This window comes from Lepus europaeus, chromosome 20 (assembly GCF_033115175.1).
Source record: "Lepus europaeus isolate LE1 chromosome 20, mLepTim1.pri, whole genome shotgun sequence".
Taxonomy (NCBI): Eukaryota; Metazoa; Chordata; class Mammalia; order Lagomorpha; family Leporidae; genus Lepus; species Lepus europaeus.
Window position 1 is genome coordinate 25,906,165 of NC_084846.1, and position 21,976 is coordinate 25,928,140.

A 21,976-nucleotide genomic window follows, 5' to 3' on the forward strand; every position below is an offset into this window, starting at 1 on the left:
AATGTTAGAGCTGCAGGCAATAGATAGATGGTGATTTCAGGGTTCGTTTTGTCCTCCGGAGGGTTTGCCTTTAGAGAGGAGCGCAGCTGCCTGCGGCATTTTTAACTTGATTTTCTTAGCTGTCTTTGCTTTTTGTCCTCACCGTTGGAAACTCACTGGAGGCCGGTTCCGTCATTTGCGATCATCAGGAACTTTGTGTTGTGCTGGGGGAAGGAGAGGGAGATATTTCCCTGAATGTAGGTCCTTAGAGCTCCACGACACCTGTTCAGGAGAGGGGGAAGTGTGCTTTTCTCAAATCCCCAGGTCCTCCAGTTTGTGGAAGTATGAGTGCTCTTCTAAAAGTCCACAGAAAAACAAGCTAATCGTGGATTTCAACATTTCTCTGCACTGAAATTGTCTTTTAATTCTGTTTTTTTCCCCCCACAAACTTTCGGAGTACCGTCATGCTTTCCTTGAGGTATTTCAAGGATAGGAAGACTCAGGCTCAACTCTGTCACCCAGAGTTGATTTATCCAACAGGTGACATGCACAAGTCTCACGACCTGTACTGTACACAAGTGGCAGTCCCGGCTCAGTCCTTGGGGGACCTGGCTCGCGCTCCCTGGAAGGTTCCTTGGGACAGATGTGGCCATGTTCCCAGGGTAGGATGCAGCTGGCCCTCTCACTGGAGTTGCATCCCAAGCCAGATTCTTTCCCTGAGTTGTCTAATATGGGCCTGGTCAAAATCCAGCTTCCCAAGAGCCATGGCCAAGGGTAGAACTGCCGGGACAGCTCAGTACCTGGATTTTCCGATGTTGTCCACCCGGCAGAGGAAGTGATGTCAGTTGATCTCAGATATCTCAAGCATTACTTATTTCATGAGTGAAGACTCAGGTCTGACACCCAGGAAGCTGCCCACCCAACACCTATGTTGAGGGGAACAGTTAGTCCAGAGCGGCGGGCAGTTGGTTCTGCAGCGAGGGCTCCCATCAGAGCCTGTGACATGCTCGTTAGCCCCAGCCAGCCTCTGTAGGCCCTGGTGGTGGCCTTCAGGTAGTAGCCAAAGGCCCCTGAGCTGCAGAACACAGGAGAATTCACACGTGTGTGCTACCAGACTGGAGTATTTTAAATTGTACACATCCTGACGTCTGTTTTCAATCATTTATCAGTGGTTTCTTAGAAATCCTTTGCTACGTTACACTCTCACGAAATTAGGGGAAATACGATGTTGTGGCAACACCTGGGGTTTACTCGAGGTTATCTGTAAAGATGGCAATGCTGTTGTAGAAAGGAATAGAAAAACCAATGATTCCCAACATCAGCATAGTTTTCTGGAACAATCTCACCTAAGACTACTTCCAGATGAAGACAGAAGGCAGGAGAAGCTCTGTACCTGATTTGGAGCAGAACGAGACGTTTCTAGGCAGTGAGTTGGGCTAACAACTGCACTCCTCGCAGGTGGAGTGATACTGCCCATTGTCCTCTTAGCAACTAATGAACCTGTGTGTTTCTAGAATGTATTCCCAGAGTCTTGTTTAGACATTTGTGTAGAGAAATTCTCTAATTTTTTTTAACTTTTATTTAATGAATATAAATTTCCAGTGTACAGCTTATGGATTACAATGGCTTCCCCCCCCCCCATAACTTCCCTCCCACCCGCAACCCTCCCCTCTCCCGCTCCCTCTCCCCTTCCATTCACATCAAGATTCATTTTCAATTCTCTTTATATACAGAAGATCAATTTAGCATATATTAAGTAAAGATTTCAACAGTTTGCACCCACACAGAAACACAAAGTGAAACATACTGTTTGAGTACTAGTTATAGCATTAAATCACAATGTATAGCACATTAAGGACAGAGATCCCACATGAGGAGCAAGTGCACAGTGACTCCTGTTGTTGACCCAACAAATTGACACTCTAGTTTATGGCGCTAGTAACCACCCTAGGCTCCCGTCATGAGTTGCCAAGGCTATGGAAGAATTCTGAGTTCGCCGACTCTGATCATATTTAGACAAGGTCATAGTCAAAGTCACTCATCTTTTGTAGGTAGAGGGGTTTGTAGAGAAATTTTAAACAATTATACAGCATTAAGTGGGGAAGAGGACCATCAGTACATACAGGTTGGGAGTAGAGCCATTGGTGGTAGAGTAGAGGTTATGATTATGAAGGAATGAGGCCCAAGTGCGCTAGACAGGGTCTAGAACAAAGGACAGAGTCATTATTAGAGGAGCTAAGAAAGGTGCTGTCTAAGCTACAATTAAGTTTTCTGATTGAGAGGCAAATAGAACCTCACAGAAGGAGCTTGATAATAATCTGTTGGGCTTTAGGCCTTGTAAGTTAAGAGGCCCAGACCTATCTATCTCTTCACATGGGGTACATCCTAAGGGAGGTGTGAGCCTCCTAGGGGAAGGCACTCTGTTGACTTTCATTACTTGGCTGGCCTGGGAGGAGAGCTGGCCAGGTAAAGGCAGGGGGCATCTCTAACAAGAAATTTACAGTTCTGCCTGCAATGTTGCTGACCCTACTTGGCCGTCCCCTCAGCTGCGGTGGTCACTTTGGAAGTTGGGCTGAGTGAAGGGCTTTTCAGCTTAGAGCCAATAAGATCTGTGGCTCTGACCTGGGCATCCTTCGACTCCAGGGCAGGTCCATTTCCAGTGATCCAACTCTTGGCAGAGCTGCCAGGGCTCTTGACAAGCTGACTTCTGCTGAAGCCCAGGCTTACCACATTGAAAGCCACTGCAGTGGACTGGCCTGTTTGGTCTCCTTGAGGGCAGATCACTGTACTGAACAGCCATTAATAGGCCTGCCACCCATTGCTTCTGATGCCTAGCTTTCTTTTCCTCCTGGTTTGTGTTAAAGCAGACCAGAGGATGCAAGTCAAGGGAGTGCCCATGTACCATCTCTAATCTTCTGTGGCCTGAACTACAAGTCTATAGTCACAGGCATGTTCTGTAGTAGTATTTCTAAGGTAGACAATGCCCATGAGGAAAATTATATTCTCACTTAAAACCTTTCTTTCCCTTTGGTCTGAAAGGGAGGTTTTTTTTTTTTTTGTTTTTTTTTTTTTGTTTTTTTTTTTTTTTTTACTTTTTACTTCACTGATGGCGAAGTAAATCTAGCTATGAAATTATAATTTAAGCTCTTATTTTGGCTATGCTATTATAGAAAAATGTTAGCCATCGCTTTTATAAGGTCTAAAGATTAAATTGTGCATCCTACAGATTCCTTCATAATAGAATTAGTTTCCTACCTTGAAGAGAATAGAGAAATGAAAGAACAAGTTGGGCTTAGAATAGAGAAATGAGGGAGCAAGTCCTAGATCGCTTGCTGACAATAGCAATATCACATGAAAACTTAGCAAACAGTTTCAACCATTAGATAACAAGAAAACATTTACCAGAAGGTCCAATGCCTTCTATAAATTTTAAGAATCATGTATTTGGAAACACCTCTTAAATATCTAACATGGTGTAGTTTGTTTAACCAGCAAACTTAAGCACAGACATATAAAATGTTTTAGTTTCTTTCTACCAACAAGTTTAAAACATATGATACAGAGATTCAGGTCACATGAATTAAAATGTGTCTTTGATTAATTTTAGCAGCTTAAATTTATGGACAATCTTATCTATAAGCCAATTAAAATAAAACTCTTAATAAAATTTTCCCATGTGGACATCCAATATGTACACACATATAACCTAACATAATAGACCAATATAGCAATTTTAATAATAGCTTTTAAAGTCTTGAAGCTCTTTTTGTAAATTGCCAACTGATTTGAATTTTTAAAATTCATTTGAGGAACAGAAAGGAGGGATAGAGAAGACTCTTGCTGTCCGTTGACTCACTCCCCCGAATTCTTGCCGTGGCTGAGGCTGGGCCAGGCCAAAGCTGAGCGCCAGGAACTCAGTCCAGGTCTTCCACATGGGTGGCGGGGACCCAGTTACTTGAGCCATCACCTAGGTGCATACCAGCAGGAAGCTGAAACAGAGAGGGCAACCAGGACTTCTGGCTTGAGCTCAGTGCAATGAGCACTTGTCCTGATGTGGAGTTCTTGGAGCCCTTGTACACTGTTGATAAGAACGTAAAACTGTGCCATCACTACCCAAAAACAACACGGCTGTCGCTTAGAAAATTCCACTCCAAGTTATATCTCTAAAGAAATTGAAATCGGGGTCTTGTGACATCTGCGTTCCTATGTTCATTGTAGCATTCTTTGCGATAGCCAAGACACAGAACCAGCCTGGGTACCCACTTACAGATGGATAGATGAAAGGAGGTATGTGTACATAATGGAATATCAGTCAGCTGTGAACATGCTGGAAGTCCAGTCATTTGCCATGACATGGATGAACCTTAAGCATATTATCCTAAGGGAAGTTGGCCAGTCACATAAAAACATGACTGCATGGGCTTAGGAAGCCAAGACACTGAGGAAAGAAATGTCCTACATGAAGGATCTTGGTGGGTGAGACCCCAATGGAAAGAAATGGTCATCAAAAAAGGAGGTACTTTTCTCTGAAGGGAGGAAAGAGCTTCCACTCTGCTGATGGCCTTGTCTAAATACTGACAGAGTTTGTGGACTCAAAAGGCTTCCACAGCCCTGGCAGCTCATGTCAAGAGCCTCGGGTGATCACTGACGTCATACGTAAGAGTGTCAGTTGTTAACAACAGAGGTCACTGTGCACTAACTTCCTTTGCAAGATCTCTGTCCTCAATGTGTTGTATCATAACTATGTCTAATTGCTCCTAAACCATGTATCATTCTTGGGTGTTTCATTAATTAAGTTTCTTAAAAAAAACTGAAATTAACTTCAAGGTGCAATGACTTTGAACAGCCCTTGTCTTGACTGCTAAGGAACAGTTTTGTGTTTCGGTTTTTTGTTGTTGTTTTTTAACCATGCAAGTTGTTGAACTCTTTACTTAGGACGGAGTTGGTCTTCTGTGTATAAAACTGATCAAAAATGGATCTTAATGGAGAATGGGACTGGGAATGGGAGAGGGAGGAAGAGGACGGGTGGGAGAGTGCTGGGAGGGTGGGTATGGTGGGAGGAATCACTCTATTCCTAAAGTTGTACGTATGAAATGCATGAATTCTGTATTCCTTAAATAAAAGGTTTCTTTGGGAGGGGAGGGGAACTCCACCTCTCTTTTCTGTGGGGCCTATGCAATTATGTGTGCAATGCATGCTGAATCGTGAAATTTTGTCAAGTACTTGGTTGTCAAATGGACACACCTAGATGATCTTGAATATACTTATCTTAATTGCAAAAAAAGAAGAAGAAAACCAAAAACACACGACTGCTTGTCCTCGCATCTCTCCAGTATCCGGAATAGTCCATTTGATGAGAAGCAGGCTGTGGAATGGTGGTTGGCGGGGTGGGGGTGGGGAGTGCCACAGGGAGTTGCAGTCCTTGGCTGCATTTTCAGTCATGCAAGAGAAAAGGATGTAGAGACTACTCAGCAGTGTTGTCAGCAAATACTCTGCTGGGTGTGGACAGTCTTTTGCAGAGGGTAGAGCTCGTGTTTGTTGTAATTACACTGAAAAAGCACCTTAGACCTTCGAATTTGCCCGACCTGTTGAAGGTGCATGGTTTATATACAGTCAACCTGGTAAACGCTCTGATACGGGTTCCCATATGTGGGAATTGTTTGTGCCATGGACTGGTTCTGTGCTCTAGGTGAAAAGCATGCTTTCTGAGGAATGAGGTCATTAGTTGCCTGATCCGAAGCTGTCAGGGAACTCGAGAGACTTGCAAAGCTCCGTTAGTATCATCAAGTCCTAGTCATTTCCAGAGAAGAGGAAAGCGAGCCTGCATCTCACACCCTACCCCAGCTGGCAATGCCTCCCACCCCTACATCCTCCAATCCATGGGGGCTGGGGAGAGAACGGGGTGCTCCCTGAACTCCTCCTCTGGGTGAGCGAGTGTCACAAGATGTCCCCTCTGATGAGCCCTGGGAATCGGAGAGAGGACCTCCCCTCCCCCAGGAAGGGGTAAAAGCAGCAGAGATCAGCTCTGCCTGACCCTGAGCACCTCCTCCCAGTGCCCAGGGTCCTGCTCCACACAGGTGTGCCCTAAAGAGAGGGTGGGAACCTGTTCAGAGTTAACTGAATGGTTATTAGGGCTCTAGTGTTTTAATTTTCAAAAACAGGCAGAGGGGCTGGCGCTGCGGCACAGTGGGTAAAACCACCGCCTGCAGTACTGGCATCCCATATGGGTCCCGGCTGCTCCTCTTCCGATCCAGCTCTCTGCTATGGCCTGGGAAAGCAGAAGATGGCCCAAGTGCTTGGGACCCTGTACGCACCTGGGAAACCTGGAAGAAGCTCCTCGCTCCTGGCTTCGGATCAGCGCCGTTCCAGCTGTTGTAGCCCATTGGGGAGTGAACCAACAGAAGGAAGACCTCTCTGTAACTCTGCCTTCAGATAAATAAATATTATTAAAGAAAAAAAGGCAGAAAGAGAAAGCTCCCATCTGCTGGGTCACTCCCCAGATGCTCTCGACAGCCAGAAACCCTGTCTAGCCTCATGTGTGTGTGGCAGGTACCTCATTACTTGAGCCATCACTTCTGTCTCCCAGGGTCTGCAGTAGGAACGAGCTGAAGTTGGGGACCCAACTCAGGGAACTCTGACTTGGAACATGGGCCTCCTGGCTGGGATCTTAACCACTACACCAAACGGCCACCCCTACATTAACTTTTCAGTCATTTAACAACCACGCAGCAGAAATTTTGGCAGAAGCGTGCTTAAGCCAGTATTTCAAATACATTAAAAAAAAAAAAAAAACTTAAGTGGGAACTCAAACAGTTGCATCTTATTTTAAATGGAAGCACACGTGTAGTAAACATGGCATGCGATGATACATTGGCTTTTTTTTGCAAGGATATTACACAGTATTCTAGAACCTGGTGAATTGCAGAGGGGAAGCAAACAGAAGGTGAAAGTATTGGATTATTGCATCGTGGTCATGGAAAGGAGTAGAATCTAGCTACTGTCAGCCATCATGGTTTAGAAGAGGGACGCGGGTAGGGAGGGCACACACAGCCTTGCCTCTGTGTGTCCGAAGGGGCAGCCACCTTGGACAGGGCGGACCTTGAGGGCTGGGCTGGTGGCTGTGACTTTCCACTCCACAGCGCTCTGGGAGAGTTTCATGGGCCCCCTCACCCACCTTGCTTTCTCCCGTTGTCCGAACGTGGGGACATCACTCCTGCCTCACTCACGGCCCCTCTGTGTGTGCCCCGCCCCTGTGTCTCTACAGATGACTCTCTGCTTCTCTCCCGTGGGTCACACGCTGCGCACCAGAGCGCGCAAGTTCCCGGCCATCGTGAACTGCACGGCGATCGACTGGTTTCACGCGTGGCCGCAGGAAGCACTGGTGTCCGTCAGCAGGACATTCGTTGAGGAGATTGACGGGATTGAGGTACGCTGTGGCTGCCTGTGATACACACACACAGAGCAAAGCTTCCCACTAGGAAGTACACCTGCCCTTCCTCACGATGCTGGAATCGTCTGTCAGTTTACATTCTACAACATGGGATAGCTGGCTGGGCTATCCACGACATGTGTGTGTGCACGCACAACCTCTGAGCATGTTCCCACTCCTGTACTAACTTCCTGCAGGGATGTGGTCGCTGGCTGAATGTAAATCCTTCAAGTGCACACCTAAGAATACCAAATAGAAACATGATTGCCGGTAGCCATTGTCGTGTTTGATTCGTAACGCAGTCAAGCGATGAATTGGGGTTATTCTCATCGCTGTATTGACAGCTGACGAATCAGCACCCGTATGTTCTGCAGGCGCTGGGTCGGATACTGGGCGTGCCTGTTTGTTTCATGGGTCTATGTTGTGTGGGTTATGTTTGTCGCTGCTGTGTGATGCAATCTGTCCCTCCTGTTAGATTTTTAAATGGGCGCGTGAACCAAATTGGGGGGAAAAAAACACTGTAGATTCAAAGGGAAAAAGAATAGAAATACAAAGCTATGATTTTGATTTTTGTAGAAATGAAGTTTTGTAAGTGTCAGGTACCTTAAAGATTTAATGACTGGGAAAGGTGGTGATGATGTCTCTCCCAGGGAGTTTTGTTGTGTCATGCCCTCCTCCCTCCCTCCCTCTGCCCCAGGTGACAAGGTGAAAGGGACCTAGCAGGGTTCAGGTGCTGAAAGTGACTCATGGAGCCCCAAACAGAATGGGGGCCAAGTGAGGGACGATGTGCGTTTCTAGTGGAAAAGGCATGGGCTGGACCAAACCACCACCCGCCTTCCTTCCTCCAGGCCGTCTTTTAACATTTTGTTGAATGCTGTGCCTTGGTGTGGCCAGATGGTTAGACATCAGGCGTATTTACAAATCCATTCTGTATGTAGCCAGCTTTGATGTTGTGTTGCCTTCTCCTTTGCTTCTCCGAAGCACGGCATCTGTGTAGGTAAGCGTGCAGCTTGGACCTGCAGAACTGTGTGGGGGAAACATCTGCGCCTTCAGGCCTCTCCCGTGATGTTGCTTAGGCTGAGCACTAGTGCTGCCGGGATCAGAATCATCCTCCGGCAACGTCTGTCTTGGGAGATTTGTACGTGCTACAGGCTCTGAGCATCCGGCTACCGCCTCTCTCCTCTTCTCCACACTCGGGCAGAATTTTCTCCAGTACACACACCTACAAAGTGATTTCTATGAACGTGTGCTAGAAATATTTTATGCTGTAAAATCAGGAGACCCGACAAGTACACAAGGGCTTCAAAAAGTTTGTCAAAAATGGAATTAACGGAAGTTTATTTTTGGTTTAAAAAATGGACGCAATGTACATTTTCCATGAACATTGAAGGTCCCCTTCTGTGAACACAAATTTCTTAAGCAGTAACTAGGTTCATTGCATTGTTGGAGTTCTGTGGGGCATTGTTTTGACTTCTGATGGTTACAAGAGGGATTGAAGTCGCTGTTTTAAGGAGACAGTTGATACTAAAGAACAGAACAGTCTATTGCAAAGCTGTTCCTTCCAATCCATTTTAGCAGACAGGTTTGGTAAGAAAGAAAGAAAAAAAAAAGACCAGTGAATGCATTTTGTTTGCGAATGTTACTTTCTCCGTTGGCAAGACAGAAGAACGCATAGCACGGCTAACTTCCTCTTTGGTGCAGCCCTGTAAGTTCCCTTGGTTTGCGGGTTTGTGCAGGCTGCCTCCTGCTACGCCAGGTGCCGCCTTACAAACAGCCATGGCAGAAGACGCTTTCATCTGCTGGTGACCATTGACATCTGCTGGACGCAGCCGGTATTGCACCATCGCCGATGCAGAGGGCTCGTGGCAGGTGTCGAGCGCTAACTGACGGTGTCACGACGCCTCCTGTAGGACCAAGGAGGAAGCCCTTCACCATGTCGATCAAGCTGAATTATGCCTCAAAACAAATTAGCCAGATGATTTCATTTCAGGGCAAGGTGCTTATTTAACTTGCCCACCTTCCTAATTTGCTGCACAGGAGAGATCCTTATAATCCCGAGTGTGGCGTGTCCGCGTCTTTCTCAAAGCACTTGGCATCCTTTTCTGTAGAGGTCAAAACCAGCCTTTACATTTCTTGAATGAGCACTGATTTGATCACTTTCTTAATTTTAATTTCCACCTTTCAGACTGAAAGTCACCAGCGTAATTTAGGCACTTCCTAATTAACCACTTGGTTTGCTGGGTGTAAGGTACTCCTGTGAGGGGATTCCCGCTTGGTGTCCCCAACCCTGGGCCTCAGAGAAAGGATTCATTAGAAGCAAGTGGTTTTGTGCATGTTGACAGTTTTCCATGAGGACACACTCAGCACCCGGCGCTGTGAGCCAGCTGCATCTAGCTCGTGTGTGTGTCGGTGGGAGTTCACCTGCAAATGGCTATGGGAAGCACCTGAGCTCGGGTTGGAACCCATCCAGGGAAACAGGGCTCTGCAGAAGAAAGTGCAGCATTGAAAGACAAGTAGTGGTTCTGCTTTGCAGGGTGAGATGAGAGCCAGACGCATGTGAAAGCAGGAGTGATGGAATGGGAATGAGAGAAATGAGCTCTCTCACTGCAAAGGTGAGACTTGGCTTGGAAGAGTGGGGAAAGTTCTGAGCAAGACACAGGAGCCCGTCTTTGCAGGTACATTGGCCAGCTGGTGAGTGACCACCCCGAGGTGATGCCACTTAAACTAATCACACAGGCTCGGGCTCGGCTTTCCTAGGGAAATACATTTATTCCCCGGGCTGCCGCCCCTTCAAGTCCTGAACGTGCTGCAGAGTTTGGTCGCCTGTGGATGGCATATTTTGCTACATTTTCCAAAAGTGATCATGAGAGATCCTTAATAGGCTGCAGCATTTAGAAACTTCCTTCTCCCATGTTCACACCCGTAAGCTCTTTGATTTCAAACCTGCAGGGAGCTAACCTTGTGTCGGTGTTGGCAGACTTTCTATTTTATTAAGGTGGTTTTTTTTTTGTTTGTTTTTTTGTTTTTTTTTTTTTTTGACAGGCAGAGTGGACAGTGAGAGAGAGACAGAGAGAAAGGTCTTCCTTTTGCCGTTGGTTCACCCTCCAATGGCCGCCGCGGTAGCACGCTGCGGCCGGCGCACCGCACTGATCCGATGGCAGGAGCCAGGTGCTTCTCCTGGTCTCCCATGGGGTGCAGGGCCCAAGCACTTGGGCCATCCTCCACTGTACTCCCTGGCCACAGCAGAGAGCTGGCCTGGAAGAGGGGCAACCGGGACAGGATCGGTGCCCCGACCGGGACTAGAACCCGGTGTGCCGGCGCCGCAAGGCGGAGGATTAGCCTAGTGAGCCGCGGCGCCGGCCAAGGTGTTTTAGCGAAGTTGTGTTTTTGAAATATAAATTAGGGTTCTTCAGCATGAATGGACAAAGTAGAAAGCTAACTTCGTAGTGCAGAAATCAAGCTGTTTTGAAGCTAATCGAGGCGAAAGCAGATGCACTCACATTTCCCTGCAGGCTGCCCACATCTCATCCTGGCTCACGCACACCTTCACCCGGGCAAGGAAGAGCCCAGCAACTGTTCGTCCCCTTTCCCCTGCCTTGCAAGTGTTTCCTCCTGTGCCCATGCACATAGACACCTGCCGGGTGTGCCCTTCTTGCTCCGGGCGTGTGAATCCAATTTGAAATGGAGCTGCAAAAGCAATGTGGGGCTACTGTCTGTGGTTCCTGCAGCCCTGTAGCCATGAGCACTTACTTCTGGCTGTGCTGCTGGGCTGAGAGTGGAGCTGTCCCTTCTCTCAAGTCTGTGGCTTTGAGACTTTTTTCCCCTGGGTGCTGCTCTCACCAGACTGGGACTGGCGACAGTACCGCCCTCACCTTCTCTCCCCACCAGCACTCCACATGCTCCTGGCTGCGATGTGTTGTGCGAGAACCACCGATGCCACCTCTTTGAATGGCCAGGAGCTCATCTGGAAGATGGGAGGCTCACACGGAACTTGATCTTGTCTCTGATCAGTATGCGAGCTCCAAAATCGAAGACCAGAAGAAAAAGCATGACCAATAAAAACAGCAAACGTAATCACCAAAGAGATTGAGCAACATCCCAAACCTGGAAAGCAGCCTATGGTCTAGGAAACGGGGGTGGGCCTGTGATTAATCCTCGTTGCTGCACTGAGTAGGGTTGGTCCACTTACTGTGCCCACTCTCGGCATCACTTCTACCACAATAGCGGAATTAACATGGAGATGTCTCTGTGATTAACTTCTGTGCTTGAGAGGCAGAGATGGGAAGACCCAAAAGAGAGCGTGCTTGCAACAGCTGGGGCTGGACCTAACCAAAGCCAGGAGCCATGAACTCCATCCAGGCCTCCCGTGTGGGTGAACCCTCACTGTAGCCTCCCCAGGCGTGTGTGAGCAGGAAGCTGGAGGCAGAAACCAGAGCCAGGAATCCAGCTCGGCCAGGGTTTCCTACGTGAGATGTAGGCATCTTTTTTATTTTAATGATTTATTTTTTTTTTCCCAGACGTAACAGAGAGCTGGATCGGAAGTGGAGCAGCCGGGACTCGAACCGGCGCTCATATGGGATGCCAGCACTGCAGGTGGCAGCCTCACCTGCCTCGCCATAGTGCCAGCCCCAAGATGCAGACATCTTAAACCAGGGGTTTAACTGTTAGGCGAAATGACCGCCCCAAACACAGAATTCTGAGAAAACGTCCAAGACTTCCTGTGGGCGTGTGACATTGTATGTCGTGAAGTTGTCCTGAGTTAAGCTTCACTAAGAAAAGACAGTTAAGGGTGAAGGCTTGCCTGGGGAGGAGGATGCCCAGGGCCCGCATCGGAGTGCCTGAGTTGGATTCCCAGCTCCAGCTCCGGGCTCCAGCCTCCCACCAACACAGACCCCTGGGAGGCAGTGGTGGTGGCTCAAGGAGCATGGGAGGCTTGGGTCGAGTTCACAGCCCCTGTGTCCAGCCCCCCAGCCACTGTAAGCATTTGGAAGTGAACGGACAGAGGGCACTCTGTTTCTGTCCGTCTGTCTGTCTGCTTCTCTGTCTACCTTCTTCCTTCCTTGAGGGTCCGAGTCCTCAGTCTGCCCCTCCCTGCTGGCCTTGGGGAAGTCTGACCCTGTACGTAACTGGAGATTGGCTCCAGCCTGGGTGCTGCTTTACCGTCCACTCTGCTGCCTCTCCCTAAGAGCCGCTACTGCTCTAGAAGCGTCACCCGTCTCTCTTCTGGGTGGCTGGTGAGCCAGTCGGGAGAGCAGGCATTAAATGCTTTGCCTTCGCGAGGGGTCAAATCTCACAGCAATGATGTCTCTCAAAGTGGAAAATCCAGCAGTGGCGCCGTCCGGGCCCGACAGCGACCGCGGCCGCTCTGGCGGCCACCCCTCCCCACCCCCAATCCCACCCCACCCCACTCCAGCCCCAAACCAAAAGCAAAGTGGAGATAAATGAATGGCAGAATAAATAATTTATGCTAATGAAATTACTGCAATTAGTAGTTGTACAATGACCCTTTTAAAAGCCACAGCTGTTAATGTCAGGAAGTGCTGTCACTGCCGACCTTATCATAAGACAAAGTGACACGTTGAGAATGCGGGGAAGACCAGTCCCCAGAAAGGTCTGTTCTGGAATGATTAGAGTTTTCTGAAAAACAGTGTGAATTACAAGCAGCTGCGCCGGGCCGCCGCGGCTCTCCCATGCTGGGCCATTTTGTTAAGCCCAGAACAATAGTTATTTTGCCCCATTGAGACGAGTTGTCTCGGCCACTTCCAGCTCCACCGGAAACCACTTCTTGCACGGGCGATTTACAAATGAAACTGTTGTTAAAAAGCTCCAGGGCCCCGGGAGCCTGCTCCTGAGGATCCAGCTTGGGCAGAGGCCAGGGTATTGTTTTTGTTTGCTCTGCCTGGAGATTGCCTTTGCCCTGAGCTGCGCGTATCTGTACAGGAGAAAGGTGTAGGAGCACTGGTAGTTTTCCCATTCAGACAAGACGGGGACAGGAGCGGGTTTCCGCTCCTTAGAAAGAGAGCCCCTAAGGAAATATGATTTCTATAAAATGTATATAAACTGCCTTACACAATTTATTTTTCTGACCGCCACGGTTCAATCACATACCTGTGTCTTGGGTCTACTAGAAACAAAAAACATTTAGGATTTATATTGCTTTATATGTTTTCCCTTAAAAGTGTTACTTGGGATTACTAGTGAGATTTTTTTTTAATATGCAGAAAAATCTGACACCCACTTGGGAGTTTGCCCCAGGCTGGAAATCTAGGGGTTCAAAGGCATCTCACAGGCTCCCAGCTTCCTCTCCTCACCCCACCCCCGCTTGTGATGCTAATGGCCCGGGTTTGAGGCGGTTAACTGCCTGGCCAGCCACTTGTACACAGTCTTCCCAGCGCTGTCTGCCTGCGCGCTATTGACAACACTTTGGTAAATTATGTGTGACTTTCCTAAGAGTTGGTGTAGCTCATTTAATTCATATTAATTGATTTTTAGGCTCCCCTTGATTAATTGGACCAGGTTCATCTTGTACAGAAGGCAATAAATAATCATTAAAATGAGGGAGATGTGACTCCACAAATTAAAAAGTTAACTACTGCAGAAGTCACAGAGGACAAAAGGGAAAGCTTGGGTAGCGGGGGCTTCTCCAGCGAGTCGGCCAAGGAGAACTGTTTGTTGGTGAGTGGATGTGTTGTGTTCCCTGAGACTAGACAGTGACTGTGGTATGGGCTCCCAGAAGCACTGACTTTTAGGTCCTGCCCGTCCAGTGTGGTATTAGATGGGCTCTCAGAAAACTCTTATTTCTCACTCTCTGGATTCTTAAAAAAATAAATATTTATTTGAATTTTTCTTTAAAGATTTGTTTGCTTATAAAGCAGCAAGACAGGCCAAACCCAGGAGCCAGGGACTCCATCCAGGTCTCCCATATGCAGTTCAGGGGCCCAAGCACTTGGGCCATCTTCCACTGCTTTCCAGGTGCATTAACAGGGAGCTGGATCAGAAGCAGCGCAGCAGGGGCTGGAACCTCACTCCAGAGTGAGTTACCAAAATCACAGATAACAACTTAATCTGGTGCACACAATACTGGCCCCTTCTTTCAGCATTTTTCCCCCTAGTGGCTTTGTCGGATTGTGACTTTTCTTTGTCTAAAGTTTAGTTTGAATGCAATGCTAAAAAAAAATTGTCTGAATGTTGTCTCAGTTTTTCTATTTTTTTCTTTTGTGCACTGGATGGGTAAAAACCAAGTTGTAAAGAGGCAGGCTTGTATTACACATGGGCTTTTGGGTCTGGTACGTAGAGCACATAAAAATCCTTTGTTCCACTGAAATCAGACATGACCCCTTAAAATCTACACCAAAATGTGGCCCCTTAAAGTTCCCCAGAAGTGCTATCTGGGGTGCCACATTTGCTACCAGAATTTGGGGTGTCATACGATTTCACCATGGGTTTATTAGTAAATCCCTAAGATCGATAAGCCCGAGCGGGTTCTTGCCTAATATTTAGAGAAGATTCTAAATATCGGCACAGATAAACGAGGCATCATGGTATGTTTTAGGCTTTTATTTAGTGAGAAAGATGTATAGGAGAGTGAGAGCTTTATTTAAAAGAGGTGAATAGGGGTTCATACCGAGCACCAGGAACCAGCCACGTGGAGGAGCATCTAGGCCTAGAATTTGGGCCATGCACCCTGGAGGCGCTGAGCTACAGCAAGACCCTCCTGGCAAAAGGCTAGGCAAAAGAGAAGGGGCCGGACACACCCTGTCCCAGGCTTTTAACCCACTTCCAAAGGGGAGTGGTTAATTAACCTGATTGGATGGTGAGCACCCAGGTGTGGCCAGGTAGGGGGATGAGGTCAAACAGGGGCGTGGCGAAGGTATCAGGCCTTGAGGTCACACAGGGCCGTGGCAAAGGCGTGGTCTTCCAGCTGACAAACCTAATCGATTTTAACCTGTACGCTTGCCCACTTCATTCTGGCTTTTAAGATCTGTAAGTGTATGACTTTGTGGAATGTTCCGTGAGTGTTCTTCCTCGCATGTTTCACTGGAGAGGATCTCATGGGAGCAACAATGTTTGTATTTCCAGCCGCTGCACAGAGAATCCATCAGCCTCTTCATGGCATATGTCCACACCAGCGTCAACGCAATGAGTGCCAGGTACTACCAGAATGAGAGAAGACACAACTACACCACCCCCAAGAGTTTTCTAGAGCAGATATCACTATTTAAGAACCTGTTGAAGAAGAAACAGGAAGAAGTAGCCCACAAGAAGGAGCACCTGGTCAATGGCATCCAGAAGCTACAAACTACAGCCTCCCAGGTACGGCCAGGGTGTAAGGCCGCCAAGTACAGGCAGCACCCTTTGCTAAGCCTCATGGAATCTACTTTTAGAAGATGCTGGGTGCTGAAATTCAGAGTGCGGGGACACAAAGAATGAACTGTGACTGCTTTCCTGAACCCACAGGGCTTGGGCAGTGATAGTCACAGCTGGTTCTGGGGTTTCCTTCTCTTCTGGGCTTGACTTAGAGCAGGGTGGGGAGTGGAGAGGAGGGGAGGTCTTGAAGGGGCAGACCCCGCTCGTTGCCTCCTCTGGGCTCATCATCAGGACTTTGGTCTTCCTGGGGTAGAACTAAGATCACTTCTGGTCTTGGATCTTCAGTGAGGGCCTCGTTTCCTGGCTGGTGGCTGTGGGGAGGTCCCCGGGTACGGCGCTGTGTCTGACTCCAGCATCTGCTCCACTCCCCCAGATAAGAGGGCTCAGCATTGTCCTCCATAAGGCTCCTGCCACCTGGAAGGACCAGGTCTTTAACTGGCAGGAGTAAACCAGGGCTGAGTTAGAATGGGGTGTTCATAGTGTCGGGCTCTGGGTACTTCTCATCTCACCTCCGTGCTACAAAGCCAGCTACTCGATGAAGCGGTGTCGCTGCTCTGCTTGACTGTAGGAGGCTCACAGAGTTCAAGGCCAGAGAGCTCGCCAGGCTGGGCTTTGAACCCAGACTTGTGTTACACAGATGCCCTTGTGTTGTCTGTGGTACCATGCTGCCTGCTGGCACTGGTCGAGGGGCTCAGAGTGAGAGCCTTTGAAGAGCTTTTCACCAGAGGTAGCAGGGCCCTGGAGTTGGAATAAAAATAGTAATTCTCAGTGGAGGTCATTTCAAGGCCAGAAGTACCGGTGGCTTCTCAAAGCTGTGTCATCAGGTCATAACTCAGATGCTGTTGAAGGCATTGGAACAGCATCTTCCCCAACAGCAATATGTGGCACCTCTGTGCCCAGACTGGGAATCCAGGGGGACCCGGCTGGAGCATCCACAGACATCTAATCACTCTGAAGAGCTCCCTGGCCATGTTCTTCAAGTCAGGCGATGGAGCTCTGGGTGCTGTTTCCCAATTAGTTGCGTAAACCAGGAATAGGTCTTTGGTGAGGTGCTGTGGTGTCCACTGAGCATTGAGCAGGGGACAATGACAATGACCCAGCCTGAGAAGCCAGAATGAGAAGTATTTTTTTAAATTTATTTTATAAGGAATACAAATTTCTTATGTACAACTTTAGGAATACAGTTATTTTTCCAACCATATCAGCCTCCCACTCCTCCTCCTCCTCTCTCCCATTCCCTGTCCCATTCTCCATTAAGATTCATTTTTTAATTAACTTTGTACACGGAAGACCAACTCTATACTAAGTAAAGATTTCAACAATTTGTGCATGCACACACACACACACATACAAAAACTGTTTGAGAACAAGTTTTACAATTAACTCATGATGCAACTCACTGAGGTCAGAGGTCCTGCATGGGGAGTTAGTGCAGTGACTCCTGTCATTAATTTAACAATTAACACTCTCTTTTTTTTTTTTTTTTTTTTTTTGATAGGCAGCGTGGATAGTGAGAGAGAGACAGAGAGAAAGATCTTCCTTTTTGCCGTTGGTTCACCCTCCAATGGCCGCTGCAGCCGGCACATCACGCTGATCCGAAGCCAGGAGCCAGGTGCTTCTCCTGGTCTCCCATGTGGGTGCAGGGCCCGAGGACTTGGACAATCCTCCACTGCCTTCCCGGGCCGTAGCAGAGAGCTGGCCTGGAAGAGGGGCAACCGGGATAGAATCCGGCACCCCAACCGGGACTAGAACCTGGTGTGCCGGCGCCGCAAGGTGGAGGATTAGCCTGTTGAGCCACAGCGCCGGCCCAATTAACACTCTTATGTATGATGTCAGTGATCACCTGAGGCTCTTGTCATGAGCTGCCTAGGCTATGGAAGCATTTTGGGTCCACAAACTCTATCAGTATTTGGATAGGGCCATAAGCAAAGTGGAAGCTCTCTCCTCCCTTTAGAGAAAAGTATATCCTTCTTTGATGGCCACTTTCTGCTGGGCTCTCACTCACAGAGATCTTTCATGTAGACCATTTTTTGCCACAGTGTCTTGACTTTCCAAGCCTGAAATGCTCTCACAGGCTTTTCAGCCAGACCAGGAAGCCTTGAGGGCAGATTCTGAGGTCAGAGTGTTACTTAAAGTGATTGTCATCTATGAGTTTGCTGCATGGACTGCTTCCCATACTATATTCTCTCCTTTTTAATTCTGTCTATTATTATTGCTGGGCACTTGACCCTTTTTATATTGATCTCTTTAACACTTAATCCTATCTATATGTTCACTCAACACTGTTGAGTGGAGCAGTGTGAAGAATAGTAGCTGGGAAGCCCCCAGTGACCATATCTATAAAAGAATTCCTTGCTTTATTCTTCCTTTTTAAATATAATCCTTATCTTACCCTTTTATTTCCTTATCTCTCTCTTTTTCTTCCTTTTTCTGTCTCTCATTACAGTTCACTGAAAGCAAGACCTCTTTCCTTAGAGAGGGTTTTCCTAGGAGCCCTGATGAGCAAATGAGGAGGAAGCTCTGTGTCCCCCGATGCACATTCTGTGGACTTTGTCCCAAGAGTGGTAGTATAATCACCCAAACTTGACAAAGAAGAATAGTGCCTCTGTCACACTTCCGGTTGTCTTCCCAAATGACAGAGCTAAGAGCAAGTGGAGTCACAGCCTGGGTCATTCCAGGGGTAACAGCCTCTTAGCTGCTGGGTTTGGTTAGTGATCTTCACAGTTGTGTATCAGAGAGTTAGGGGCCTGGGGAGAGGGAGAGGAAATGAGAGGCAGTTCCCCGTCTGCCAAGTTCAAGGTGGCGTGGGGTCATCTTATTCCCTCCTGGCTGAAAACAGCAGTCTTCAAGAAGATGCAGAAAGCTGCAACTCAAGGTCTGGAGGTGATTTCTCTTTATCAGGGATCTGTGCATGGCATGCTCTTAATATTTAACAGCTATTTGATGGCTTAAAAAAATACTCATTAATAAAAAGGAAGCATGGTTTTCCAGGTGGAGAACTAGAGACCAGGCGTGGTGAGGAGCAAAATTCCTTCCTCTTGGAGCACGTGGGCTCCACAGGTCTGTCTAAGCTATTCCAGAGAGCAAGCTAGCATGCTGTTTGAACTGTTAAGTGATCATTCATCACAGCAAAGCTGTAAGCCCTTTTTATAGCCACCTGGCCCCTCTCTAGACGTGAGGCTGGATCTTCACAGCTGGACCTGGTGACCTTTCTTCGTCGGCGTCGCCTCCTTTCCGGGGCTTGAGTCACTTGGAATATTTCAGCGCTAACAACTTCCTTCACAGCTGAAATGAGGACTTGAAGCAACCCAGTTGGCTCGCAGCCTCTTGGATGAGTCTAGCTTACAGCTAGTTTCACATGGATATTATGCTGGGGTCAGAGAGAGGCTACAAAATCAATCTTGGCTTAACCTATTGCAATACAGGTAGTAGTCACAGTGGTAACTGTGCCTTTTAGCTAGAGTATAAATAAGTGGAGTGTGGGTGCAGACTACAAGCCTGCGTGGAAATAGGATATCAGATCTTACATTTGCTGTTGCCCCAGTGTAGTTAGCAGTCAGAGAGGTGGTTTTGATTGTGCCCTGTATCTGATTTTTAAAGATAGTATTACTTGTATTTCCAGAAAATGGAAAGCTAATTATCTTTTTTTTTTTTTTTTTTCATGTATTTCTGAAAATCAATGGGCTTCTGGCCACATCCCGTTGATACCATAGAAATCCTATGTGGTCTACCCGTCTACCATGAATGCTGGCTCATTGGCATGATCACCAGCTAAATGTTCATGAGGTTAAAAAAAAAAATCAAGAAGGCCATGTCACGTGCTGTAGAAAGCGGGACCTAGCAGTGGGCATTTGAATATGCACCTGATGACTCTGCAGAGAGGCATGGAGAATCCATGTCTTTCACTCTGACTCCTCCTGTGATTTGCTGCTGGGGAGCATATGCTGTGGCCCCTTCTAGCTTGTCACCAGGCATGGCCTCCTGTCATTTCTGCTGCCTTGAACCTGAGCTTCGTAGGAGCAGATAAGCAGGGGGAGCTGGAATGGCAGGTGCGCCATGGCTTTGCGTGTCAAAGGTATACACTTGCAGTTAGTTCTGTAGCGGGTTCATGACATTTCCTGTTAAGCCATTAGCAAAACGTTCTGCTGTTTGTTTTTATGTGGCAAAGGGTGGGGAGGGGCCCTTTTTTTTTTTTTTTTTTTTTTTTTTTTGCAAATGGGTAGATATGGAGACAAGGTAGGAGTATCAGGGGTCCCTGCTGTGTCCGCTGTCCGTTGCCATCAGTCCAAGTGACCTGGGAAGCCTGACTTTGCCTCCAGGTGGAAGACCTGAAAGGCAGGCTCGCGTCTCAAGAAGCCGAGCTGCAGCTGAGAAACCAAGATGCCGAGGCCCTCATCGCCAAGATCGGGCTTCAGACGGAGAAAGTGAGCCGGGAAAAGGCCACCGCCGACGCCGAGCAGCGAAAGGTCAGGCTAATTCCACCATTTAGAGCGCTGGGCTATATTTAGCACAAAATAAACCTTTGTAGGTGAACAATTTTGAACAACTTCCTCTCCAGGGAGCACAAAGTCTAAAGAATTATTATAGTTACACATGTAACAGCATTTCACACCAGGCTTCCCACTTGACCTTTCTTTACACTGTGCATTTTCCCAACCTTTTAGCTCCTTTAATGATATGAAAGAACAATAAATACTGAGTTCATTCGAGCATATAATGGATGTGGATCTTGAACATCAGGCCTATTTGTAATACAGTAAAGGTCAGGAAGTCACCTCCGAGGTTTCTAAAGGTTTCCAGTTTTTAGGCAAATGCAACAACTCAATTGTTAACCAAGCCCATTCCGTCACTCTGCGAGATGGTTTTCAGATTTTGCATTTTAATAACACAACTGGAGTTTATGATTAAGTCCTAAGCTAAATTTGTTCTTTTTGGTTTGATTGAGGCCCTGGCATTCTGCATTATGTTTTATTGTTGGAAACAATTACTTGTAAGATTGTATAGATTCTGCTTTCTTTGTGCTCAGGTTTCTAACAGTTCTGGAAAAAATATAACTTTGTCTTCTTTTACGAAAACTTCAGCTACAAATGGAAGATTTCTCTCTGAGTGTGTGTGTGTGTGTGTGTCTTATTTCATAAAACAAATAGCACAGAAAACATAATTAATAAACATTTGTTTAAAAATTAAGTGGGCCGGCGCCGCGGCTCACTAGGCTAATCCTCCACCTTGCGGCGCCAGCACACCGGGTTCTAGTCCCGGTTGGGGCACCAATCCTGTCCCGGTTGCCCCTCTTCCAGGCCAGCTCTCTGCTGTGGCCAGGGAGTGCAGTGGAGGATGGCCCAAGTGCTTGGGCCCTTCACCCCATGGGAGACCAGGAGAAGCACCTGGCTCCTGCCATCGGATCAGCGTGGTGCGCCGGCCGCAGCGTGCCTACCTGAACCAACGGCAAAAGGAAGACCTTTCTCTCTCTCTCTCACTGTCCACTCTGCCTGTCAAAAAAAAAAAAAAAAAAAAAAAGAAAGAAAAAGAAAAATTAAGTGAATCGGTGTATGTGAAATTAAAATTTCTTACTTGAGGCCACAGGTTTTAAGTGAGAATTAGTAAAAACTGTAAATTGCTTATATTCTTGAAACCAGTGAATCAGTGGCTATGCATTTTAAGGGGTCAGAAAATATTTGAGTTATCCCAATGTTCTTGCCAGTCCTTCATGTATGATTCAGATATTTTTCTAATGTGTACTGAGCATGTTTTTCTTTATGTTGCACAACCTGAGACTTTTAAAGGTGTCTTCAAAGTCAAAACTCTAAGCAATTTCAAAACTAGGTAAGGCATAGTTGAAGTTGAGGGGAAGGCATTGGGCATAGCCAATGGGCATATGATTCCTAGTTCTGATCATAAATGTGTCCACTGAGTTTGAGATGCATGGAGAGTATCCTTAAAAGTATATAATTGGATTAAAGCAATTCGGTATCACACGTGATATGACTACTGTAAATTAATTCCACTCGGGATATTTTTCAGGAATTATACGAATGAGTGATATTCTAGTGATTATTGTAACCTATCACCACAGATACCTTTAGAAGATCTTAAAATGTATCAGATACTCTAGAGGTATCTTCACCTTTCTGCATGTGAATTCCGCATCAGGCAAAATGATCTTCCTGGAGCAGGCACTTGATACAGTAATTAAGATACCAT

At 47.2% G+C, this 21,976-nt stretch overlaps 1 protein-coding gene across 1 annotated transcript in view; it reads left to right on the top strand.

Moving 5' to 3' along the window:
• Nucleotides 1-21,976, top strand: part of DNAH11 (dynein axonemal heavy chain 11) — a 367,765-nt gene that overhangs the window by 225,869 nt on the left and 119,920 nt on the right. The window contains 3 exon segments of the mRNA XM_062178539.1: nucleotides 7,244-7,405; nucleotides 15,488-15,721; nucleotides 20,095-20,241. Of these exon segments, the coding sequence (XP_062034523.1) occupies nucleotides 7,244-7,405; nucleotides 15,488-15,721; nucleotides 20,095-20,241 (543 nt within the window).